Consider the following 11,854-nt stretch of genomic DNA (forward strand, 5'->3'; position numbering starts at 1 on the left):
GGGGAACGTTGGAGTCTGCAGCAAGCAAGCCTCCCTGCTCGCTTCAGTGCCTGGCTGCCGGCCGCCATCTTGGCTGACAGTTAATTTGCATATACTCACTGATTAGCCAATGAAAAGGGTAGCGGTTGTATGCTAATTACCATGTTTCTCTTTTATTAGTGTAGATAATAATAAAAGCATAATATGCTAATTAGACCGGACAGCCAAAGGACCTCCAGACATCCTTCCAGACGAAGCCACAGTGGCGGGGGCCGAGGCAGAGGTGGTTAGGGGCGATTAGTCAGGCAGGCGAGCAATTGGGGGCGATCAGGCAGGTAGGTAGAGGTGTTTAGGGGTGATCAGGCAGGCAGGCAGAATGGTTAGGGGTGATCAGGCAGGCAAGGAGGTTAGGGGGGATCAGGCAGGCAGGCAGGCGAGCAGTTAGGAGCCAGTGGTCCTGGATTGCGAGAGGGATGTCCAACGGGATTGGGCCTAAACCGGCAGTTGGACATCCCCTGAGGGGTCCCAGATTGCAAGAGGGTGCAGGCCGGGCTGAGGGACACCCCCTCCCCCCCTGCATGAATTTTGTGCCCCGGGCCTCTAGTATAGATTATAAAATTCATTGTTTATGAAAAACAAATTATTGTATTTTATAAAAAGATGATTTTTCTAATCCTTTTAAAAGATGTGTTCTCTTGTTCTTAAATGGAAAGTAATTTAACACTGATTTGCTGGATTTTTTTATGTCTTTGTAGTATAGAATCCATGTACTTTAAATAGTTTTATTCCTCTTCTTGGTAAATGGGAAACACAAAAAATAAATGTTTGCATTTTTATGTATGAGACAGAATTTTAAGCAATGGTTAGTTTAAGCAGTCGCGTGCTATGTACAGTGGTAATGCTTGTTAAAGAAACAATGCAGATTACTTCTTTGGGCCTTTTGATAGGTGGTGCAGCAGGAGTTGTATCTCGAATCACCGGTTCTGTTGGAAAAGGTTTGGCAGCAATTACATTGGACAAGGAATATCAGCAAAAAAGAAGAGAAGAGATGGGTCGACAACCTAAAGATTTTGGAGACAGCTTGGCCAGAGGAGGAAAGGGCTTCCTGCGTGTAAGTCTAACGCTGAATCCTCAAGAAGCCCTCGACTTTATGTACACTTTAGATATGTACTCTTGGAATACTGCCTGAGAGCCGATGTCTGTTAGAGTGGCAGTAGTGATACATTGTGAACTTTTCTGTTTCCTTTTTGCTTTCCTCCTCCATTATCATCATCAGATCTATCCCCGAAATTGCAGACTTAGTTTGGCACTTGGGTTGGAGTGAAAACTCCATAATGATGGCAGGTTAGCACTGGTGTGGAAGGGAAGGAATATATAAGCAGAGAAATATGGCAAATGATGATACCTGGGGGGAGGAGGAGTTTAGGTCATCATTAATGGACCATTCTGTGGAAGGGAGGTGTAGAAGTTGTGTATAAACCAGAAACTGCCATTCACTACTTCTCAGTACTTCAAAAATTATACCAGAGGCATGGATACCTGGAACAGACTGACAGACCTCAGAGGGGAGATAGGTGGCGGGGAGGGGGACTGGAAGAGATTAGTCAAGGAACATATATGTACAGCCCATGGACAGAGACAACAATGTGGTGAAGGCTTGGGGGTCAGGGGGTGGCAGGGTCTGAAGGGGATAAAGGGAGGGGAATAGGGGGCATCTGTAATAGTGTCAACAGCAATAACAACAAACGCATTCCCCCCAAAAACCATTCTCTCACACATACACACACACACACACACACACGTGGTGGGGAGTTAATGTCTAAATGGTAAGTTAAATATTAAAAAAAAACTTTTAGGGCAAACATTACAATAAATTTTGTGACTATAGCACAATAATGAATATAAATCTAATTCATAATATACTTAGAGTTAAGCAGGTAGGCCATTATTGGATAGAGGGGTTAATCACATTTTCAAACAAAGAAACAAAAAATTATGCAGGTAATATATGAATATGGTTTAATTATGGATTACATATGAACATTCTCCTTATAAGTAATTATGAAAACATAACTTTTCCTTTTATATTTAATAAGTAATGAAATCATTATAGGTAAGCTCTAAGTACTCTTTGGTCATCCCTCACCTCTTTGCAGGGGTATCTAATCTTTTCAATAGGGTGTATTCCCTTAGTTCTTTTTCTATATGTTTATATAACATGCAGGTAGTTTTAATTAATGCCACTACTTGACAATTATTAGGAATGTATAAATATATTACTATTTTAATTTTGGAAATTTCAGGAAGCTATACCTGCTGTGTTTGTGCCAGTGATTTGTAATGTTGTATGTTGTCTCCTCAAAATCTTTCTGGGGTCCCTTCATTATCAATTTTCCACACTTTCATTAAGTTATAAGTAATCTCATTAAAATTTATAAGTAGATATTAAGGATAATTTGGCTCAACTCACTCATTTTGCAGTTATAGAAACAGATTTAACCCCCAAAACTAATACAAAATAATAATTGAATGTAAGCTGTAATTGAAAAAATAAATAAAACAAAAAATCCCATATGAAATAAGAATAAAAATAATCTTTTCACCTGCTTTACTGTTCTTTCTGTTATAAAATTTTACTTCTAGAAGCTGCTTTCATTTAACATTTGCTGTGACATTTTAAAAATCATAGTGTTCACTGTGTACATGTTGTTCACATTATCAAATAAGTACTCGTGGGTTTTTTGTTTTTTGTTTTTTTGTTTTTTTCTAGTGTGTCTGTAGAGACCTCTAGTGGTTGATTTAAAATTAAGCACCCTCCATTCAAGTTTGACTGTATGATTGATTTCTCTTTCAGGGAGTTGTTGGTGGAGTGACTGGAATAATAACAAAACCTATGGAAGGTAAGTTGATAATCTTTCCCTCGTGTACAGGCTCTGAAGAGTTGATGCATGGTAAACATAGTAAATTTTATTGCTAATAGGTATTTGATTGGGAGAATTTCTAATTAATTTTATGTTCATAGTTCTAAATTATTGTTTAATGAATATGCTTTTCTCAGAAAGTATAGGGGTTAAGTAGTAGACTGTAATTTAGACTTCAAATGTTATGTTCAGCAAGTTCATAAACTAGATTGCTTTGGGCCTTCAATAGCTACTAACTTACTTTTTTATCCTATTTTAAAAACAACATTGCTTTACTTAGTGGAATATGTATCAAAATCCCAATTGGCTTCTTTATAGAAATTGATAAGCTGCTTCTCAAATTTAAACAGAAATTTAAAGGATTTCCAATAGCCAAAGCAATCTTGAAAAAATAGAACAAAGTTGAGGACTTGTACCATCTAATTTAAAAATTTACTATAAAGTTACAGTAACTAAGACAGTGTGGTACTAGCACAGGGGTGGGCAAACTTTTTGACTCGAGGGCCACAATGGGTTCTTAAACTGGACCGGAGGGCCGGAACAAAAGCATGGATGGAGTGTTTGTGTGAACTAATATAAATTCAAAGTAAACATCATTACATAAAAGGGTACAGTCTTTTTTTTTTTTTAGTTTTATTCATTTCAAACGGGCCGGATCCGGCCCGCGGGCCGTAGTTTGCCCACGGCTGTACTAGCATATGGATAAACATATGGATAAACATATATGGATCAATGAAATTGAGATTCTAGAAATAAACCTTTACATTTATGGTGAATATATTTTTTAGAAGCGTGCCAAGATAATTTCATAAAGAAAAAATAGCCTTTCAACAAATGATATTGGGACAACTGGAAGTAAATATATGGAGTTTATATTTTATGACATAGCAATTCCACTCCTAGCTATATACCCTAGATAATTAGCTGGATCAATGAAATTGAGATTCTAGAAATAAACCTTTACATTTATGGTGAATATATTTTTTAGAAGCGTGCCAAGATAATTTCATAAAGAAAAAATAGCCTTTCAACAAATGATATTGGGACAACTGGAAGTAAATATATGGAGTTTATATTTTATGACATAGCAATTCCACTCCTAGCTATATACCCTAGATAATTTAAAACATGTTTGCCCCAAAACTTGTATATAAATATTCATGGAAACATTATTCATAGTAGCCAGACTATAATAGCAACCCAAATGTTCATCAACTAATGCATGGATAAACGAAATGTGGTATATTGATATAATGAGACATTATACAGATGTAAAAAGAAATCAAGTACAGATGCTTCTCAACTTATGATGCAGTTATGTCCCGATAAACCAATTTTAAGTTTAAAATATCATAAGTCAAAAATGCATTTACTACTACACTGTAAAGTATTGGTTGCTTACCCACATGGTCACATGGCCACCTGGGAGCTGAGCCTCACTGATGCTGCCTTGCATCATGAGACAGTATCATCCACATACTGCTAGCTCAGGAAATTCGAATTAGTTTTTACCGAATGGATATTGCTCTCATACCATCGTAAAGTAAAAAATCATAATTCAAACAATTGTAAGTTGGGAACTGTCTATACAGTATAAGGTGGATGAACCTTGTAAATATGATGGCAAGTGGGAAGGCTAAACATAGCACCTATTGAATGATTCCAATTGTAGGAAGGTCCACAATAGGCAAATCCATAGAGATAGAAAAAAAAGTAGATTAGTGACTGCCTAGGTTTGACTGGTGGGAGGAAGGAGGTAAATTGCATAAGATCGGATGGGGAAGGGCCAGGGGAAATGGGGAATGACTGCTAATAGGCATAGGGTTTCTTTTTGAGATGATAAAAATTTTCTAAAATTGAATCTGGTGATGGTTACACAACTCTGAATATACTAAAAAAAATTTAATTTATACTTTAATGGGTGCATTATATGGTATATGAATTATATTTCAGTAAAGTTCACTCATACCATATATATATAATAATAAAAGCATAATATGCTAATTAGACTGGACATCCTTCTGGACGACCTTCAGGACAAAGCTGGGGCTGCGAGGGCCAAGTCCCTTGCATGAATTTCGTACATCAGGCCTCTAGTATATATAGATATATATTAATGTACACTGCTTGAAAAATTTCCTGACGGCTGGCATAAAAAAAGAAGATATTTTCTGGTCAGTTCTTAGACCTTCTAGTCACAAATACTGACTAAACTCTTGAGTCACTAGTTATAAATTTGAACATGCCTCAGGATTACCTGGAAGGTTTATTAAAACAGATTGCTGCACTGGCTGGGTTGCTGAATGATTAGAGTATTGCCTGCAGACTGAAGGGTCTGGGTTTGATTCCAAGTTAAGGGCTTGTATCTGGGTTGCAGGCCCTATTCCAGCCTTGGTCAGGGCGTGTACAAGAGGCAACTGATTGATGTGTCTCTCACATCAATGTTTCTCTCTCTCTCTCTCTCTCTCTCTCTCTCTCTCTCTCTCTCTCCTCCCTCCCTTCCACTCTCTTTAAAACTCGATGGGGGTGGGAGGGGAGAAATATCCTTGGGTAAGGATTAATAAAAACAGATTTCTGGGACCACTCCCAGAGTTCCTAATTCAGTAGGTCTAGGATGGGGCCTAAGTGTGCATTTTTAACACACTTTGAGAACCACTGATTATCATGTTATCATTAAATTTAACTTCTTCAGAAAGCCAAATTTGGAAGCTTTTTGAGTAAGCATTTTGGCATTTCACTCAGGCTTCTGTTGTGTTCAAACTTGATTATTTTAAAATATCTTTATACATTCATTGTCTTTGGTTTTATGAAGGTGCCAAAAAGGAAGGAGCTGCTGGATTCTTTAAAGGAATTGGAAAAGGGCTTGTGGGTGCTGTGGCTGGTCCCACTGGAGGAATCATAGATATGGCCAGCAGTACCTTCCAAGGAATTCAGAGGTAATTAAGCATATACTATGTGCAAGATATGTGTCTGTGTGCTAATTGTTGCGAGGGATACATAACTAGGTAAATATTTTGCTTCCTGTATGACAGGTTCACTAGGTAGAGTGCCACCAGAAAGGAGTAAGAGGAGACATTGTTTATGCCTAAATTTCTCTTTTTTCTCAATTAATGTTTATTGATACCTACTATATGCTACACACCAAGGATACAAAGAATGGACAACCTAGTCTTTGCCTTTATTTTTTGAAGTTTCTTTTCTTTCTTTTTTTTTTTTTTTTTTTTTTTAATAGTTGGGAGAGGTTGGAGTCAGACAGACTTGGTTTTAATATTTGTTGCATTATTTGGGACAAGTTATTTAAAAGTACTCTGATTGTTTTTATCAAATACTGATATAATATGGAGCATAGTACAGTGTTTTATCAACATATATACTTGTATTATTTTGAAGGATTCTCAGTTTCTTATACTTATTCTGATGCCTTATACAGGGCAGCAGAATCAACTGAGGAAGTGTCCAGACTCCGTCCCCCTCGCCTGATCCATGAAGATGGCATCATTCGCCCCTACGACAGACAGGAATCCGAGGGCTATGATTTATATGAGGTATAAGTTCTGTTCTTATGGTCATGAGTGAAATTTAATTTTAAAGATTTCTAGGATCAGAATTTCATGGGTGGTTCGTGAAGTTCCTCATTCATGAACTTTTTTAGAGATTACACAAAGAACATGGTTTGTAGAGTAGAATTTGATTGCTTTATTTTAGTGTAATGTGTTAAATGGGAATAACTGGTAATTTTTTTTCTGCACAGGTGCAAAGCTTTTTTTGTACAGAAAGGATAATATTAAAAGAAGTTGTAGGCTTTATTACTATTTATGTGATAGCTCATATAGTTAACATTGTTAACTTTGGTTTTCTGCTTTGTAGCTAATTACTGGAATTTCACTGCTTTCTTTTATCCCAACCAAATCTACTTATTTGGACTACTCTGTAAATCCAGATTTACTTAGATAAACAGAAGCTGGAGGAGAGAAAAAAAGATTATGTACAATTATAATAGTTTCAAGCCTTAAAAAATTTAAAGGATATTTTTGGCTTTTAGTTTTTACTGTATTTAAATAATATAGACCTGTATAAATATACTCCAATGATTAGCTTTCCCCCCAAATAAATTTATTAATATTTTTCTACTTTCATTTTAAAATAAAATGACTCTTCATTGTTATTAGTCTATGGCTTTTATTATATGTGATTACATTTTATTTATCTGCATGCTTCTAACTTTATTTTCTTTCTTTTTCTGCCTACACAGCAAGAACTGGAAATACAGGAGTAAATGTCTCCTATACCACTACTTGATTTCATCCTTAAAAATCAAAACAAACTGTGGTATTAATTGACTGTCTTTGATTTATTTAGGTTGAGAATTCATTTTCATGAGCTTTTTTTAAAATAAAAATATGAACTTTTTATTGTAGTGTCTTGACTACAAATAAAAATGGTGGTATTCATGGTAATACTATTCAGGAGTAAGAGATCAATATAAAAGATTAAATAATGCAGAAAAATCAACTCTCTTCTCCATTTAGTTGGTGAAAGACTTTAATTGACCTCAGAAGCACACATTTTAACTATTATTTTGAAAATTTTATCTTTTCTTGTGGTATTCATGTACATTTCAGTTAAAGTTGGATAAAGGAAAATGATGTCCAATATATTATGTATTCTTTGGTTTATGAGTCCTGATGATGGAATTACATAACTTTGTTTCATAAATAGCCCTAAATTTACCCAGGTTATGGAAGTATTAACTGGGGCATATGTTTTAATAACTGAAGTGTCAGTTAGTTGTTCTATGTCTGTCAATGAATTTTGAGAATGTGTTTCCTTACTCTTTTTCCTTTTTAAAACTCTTGGTATTCTTGCTAGATAAATGGCAATCATTTTATAATTATGTACATACATTCTCAGCCTTTAGCATTTATACTTTTCAAAAATTGAATCTCCTTGTTGGTTATGCTAATTTCACAGTTATATTACTTTTAATTAATGTAAATAGAAGTTGAACATGTAATTAGGCAAATTGCTTATGTTACACTTGAATTCATAGATATATTTATTTTTAAAAGCTAACCCTGTTTGTTTTTAAGTCCTCCTTATCTTAATGAGAACAAAATACCATAAACGATCATTTTGAAATTAGCACCTTCATAGTTAATTTTCAGAATAAGTTATCATTCTTTTCCCCCAAATTGAAACCAAAGTATAAATTTAGATGTAATATGTTATACATTTGAAGAGAATGAAACTGTTAGCATATAGCTGGTCAGTTGGATTATATCTATTTTTGATTCATATACTTATGATCATATAATATTTAAAATGGTGTTTCTTGCTTTTTTCATTTTAATTATATTTTAAACCATAATTAGCAAAAGAGTAAATTAAATGCTTCACATTTAAAACAAGCACTTTAAAGAAAAAAGAATGATATCCAAAGACCAGCCTAAAACTCTAGCTGACAAATTTTTCTTGTGCCTACATAATTGAGAATTGGCAAAAATGTCCCTGCATATACAGTTTCTGTAAGAATCCGGCACAATAACTAATTCAAGATGCTGTCTTTAATCATCACTAATAATTACTCTTCCTTCTTAGGTAAAAGTAACTATTTTTAATTTACCTGGATATATTGCAATTTTAATGAGACTTGATTTTTGGGAAATTGTATTAACTTGTTAAACATTTTTTAACTTACTGTTTACTTTCTGTTTGTTTAGTTTTTTATATTGTTAAACTTTTCCTTGTAATGATCTGTTTTACAACTGTTTATGAATAAGCACAAAACTTCAAGAAGCTTTTTATTATTAAAGCTAAATGTAGTTATCTTGTCTGATTTATTAGTTTTTGTTAATATCAGACATCTTTTAAACTTTCATATGTTATTTTAGTTACTGGAAGAAATAGAGTGATTGTACATTAATAAGATGACTTGGTAATTTTTCTCAATGAGTGACAAGTGTAGGCTGTTTCATCCCTTGCCCATCTTGCTATAATCAGTTATGTATGATGTATTTATTGATTATCTAGACTGTGCTGGATATACAAAAGAAGTAAGACTTCTGTCCTTAAGAGACTAAGTATAACATAATATCTAAATATTAAAGAGAACTAGAGTATAAAATTATTTCCTCCTAGCCTTGATTTGTTATATGGGTACATTCTAAATATTTATTTGGGAATTTTTTTATTTTCTCCATTTTCTTTTTCTTCTGATTATTGCTCTGTATTATTTAATGCCCAGCTTTGAAAGTTACTAAATCATATACTGTGTTTTTATAGGATATATTTTGCTTATTCTCTATTCTCCTAGAATAATCATATACATATCTATATGGCCAGATCTTATTTCATACTCATCTTGGTTCACATACATATGATCATATAATATTTAAAATGGTGTTTCTTGCTTTTTCATTTTAATTATATTTTTTCATGTTTATAGAAATATTTCATTCTTAGTTCTTGCATTACCATCCATTAAGGTAACCATGTACTGTGTGTTTGACCATTCCTAATTCTTGACATTAAAGTTGTTTCTGTTATTTTAATAACAGTAATAATGAAACATTATTATATACATTGCTTTTTCATATCCTGTATTATTTCCTTAGAATTTACTTGAAATATAAATTGAATGCTTTTGCTAAAGATTGTAAATTCCTCAAGATGCATTTTGGGAAGAGAGAGTGAATATTTTATTAACTAATCTGGTATCTTGCTGCCATCAGTGACTATCTTAATCTGAATCTCAGAGTGTAGTGGATTTTAGTACTGCTTAAAAAACAAGGTTTCTATAGTATATTATGGTGATAAATTATACTTTAAAAGCTTTCAATAGTTTAAAGATAGCAATAGATTGATAACTAATGAAAGTGCATAAACGATGGTAGTATTTTTTTGTATAATGCATCTAAAATCCAAAAATTTTAACATATTTAAATTTCAACATTGAAAATAAATTTACTAAGTTATTATATTTATTTTCCATTCTCTCTTTATTAAATAAATTAAGTTATAGATGTTAAAAGATTTTAGCTAATTCACACAAGCTTGATGTAAAACAAGTGACTGTTAAACTCCACTTCTCTGAGATTCATTCTGAAGGTGAGCCCCCAGTTCTTTGAGGATCCATCTCTGTCCATAGCTTTTTATAATCGTCAAAGAATGACTGGGAACCAAGGGCCTTTGAAAAACATGTATTTAAAATTGAAATAATAACAGGTCTGCTTGTGATAGTTATTGATCACATTATCTTTTAATATTGGTGTTATATTCTTGGTTATTCTTAGTTATAAAATGTTAAGGTCTTGGGGGATAGAAAAATATTAAGGTCTTATTTATTGGGTATATTTATGTTTTGTGTTTACATATATCTTAATTATCTAATCTTTAATTATACGTTACAGATAATATCAATAATATTTCATTAACATTAGTTATAAAACATAACTGTTTGTTTTTAATGTGTTGACTAATTTAAGTAGTTTTGAGATAGTTGAAATGTAAACAAATGTATTTTAATGTGCTACTATTTATACTTGAATTATTTTATGTTTGTAATTGTTGTTAGCAATAAATTGTAACAGCTATTTGAAATCTTAGAAATTTTTTATGTGTTTTTATATTAAATTTTCTTCTCTCTCAGGAACATAATTTGATACATACATAACTTCTCATGCATATTTAACCTATAAAACTAAATACTCAAAACACTAAATTGATCAGTTATCTTGGAATTTTATTATGTGTATATCTACCTCTATGTAAAAGCAGTGGTTCTTAGCCTTTGAGAAGGATCACAGACATTTAAAAATATCAGATGAAAAATATGAACCATCATCTGAAAGAAGTTGCAGAACCACATTTTCAAAATTTTATATTCTATTTTAGGTAGTTCATAGCCCTGCCAACATGTTTCCATGGACCCCAGGTTAAGAATCCCTCTAATATTAATGTCCAAGTTTTAGCATATGTTCATATTCTCATGAATGAAAATGTGTGATTATTTCTAGTAGATATTCTCAAATTTCTAAGTTATCACAGAATGAAATGTTAATTTACCAGAAGATCACTTAGTAAGCATTTAATACATATTTGTCTTTTAAGGAACAGTGGAAGTTAATTTATAAACATGTGATGAATATTTTTTTAGCTTCACATGAGAATATGTGGAATTGTGCTTTGTTCCTAATATTTTTCCTATCATTGTTATTAAAATTAGCTAATACACAATATTAAAAATACTGTTTGAATGCATGTATTATCCACATCTTGAGGGTTTTTTGTTGTTTTTTTTTTCAGAATCATGTCAAAAAATTAGAAGGAGAGACGTATCGATATCATTGCGCTATTTCTGGAAGCAAGAGGACAGTCCTTATGATTACAAATAGGTATTAACTTCAAGTGACATCTTTCCAATTGCCAATGATATAGATCTTAAGAATTTTGAAGACTAAAATGTTAGAGGATGTGGAGAACTATATTCCAACTGCAAAATGTTCATTGTCATAGACTCGCAAAAACACTGAGCTGATGGGTCCTTTGAGATCATCTGTTCAGACCCTCTCATTTTGGAGATGCTGAAACTATGAGTCAGCATGGCTTAGGGGCTTATCCAAGTCACAAAACTACTAAAAAATAGTGTCTAGAATAGATTTCATAAGTGCAATAGCCATATGGTTGTATGTGAACTAGAGGCCCGATGCACAAAAATTCATGCAAAAGTAGGCCTTCCTTCCCCTGGCTGCCAGCACCGGCTTCCCTCCAGCACCTGGCACCCGGGCTGCTTCTCTCCTCTGGCCGCCCACAGGCACCAGGGACCCCAGCTGGCTTTCCTCGGGCCACTCGCAGGCTCCCGGGACCCTGGCCATCTTTCCTCCTGCTCCGGCTTTGTCAGGAAGGACATCCGGAATGATGTCCAGTCTAATTAGCATATTACCCTTTTATTATTA

General features: G+C 33.6%; 1 protein-coding gene across 1 annotated transcript in view; it reads left to right on the plus strand.

Annotated features, from left to right (window-relative positions):
* The window catches only part of VPS13C (vacuolar protein sorting 13 homolog C (S. cerevisiae)), a 182,912-nt gene extending 175,500 nt beyond the window's left edge, over positions 1-7,412 (plus strand). Inside the window, exons 77-81 of the mRNA XM_014535515.1 lie at positions 927-1,090; positions 2,834-2,879; positions 5,713-5,836; positions 6,331-6,445; positions 7,153-7,412. Coding sequence (XP_014391001.1) covers positions 927-1,090; positions 2,834-2,879; positions 5,713-5,836; positions 6,331-6,445; positions 7,153-7,176 — 473 coding nt within the window. The 3' untranslated portion in view covers positions 7,177-7,412. The remainder of the gene's footprint in view (positions 1-926; positions 1,091-2,833; positions 2,880-5,712; positions 5,837-6,330; positions 6,446-7,152) is intronic.
* The last annotated feature ends 4,442 nt before the right edge of the window (positions 7,413-11,854 follow it).

This window comes from Myotis brandtii, unplaced genomic scaffold (genome assembly GCF_000412655.1).
Source record: "Myotis brandtii unplaced genomic scaffold, ASM41265v1 scaffold144, whole genome shotgun sequence".
In the NCBI taxonomy this organism is placed as follows: domain Eukaryota; kingdom Metazoa; phylum Chordata; class Mammalia; order Chiroptera; family Vespertilionidae; genus Myotis; species Myotis brandtii.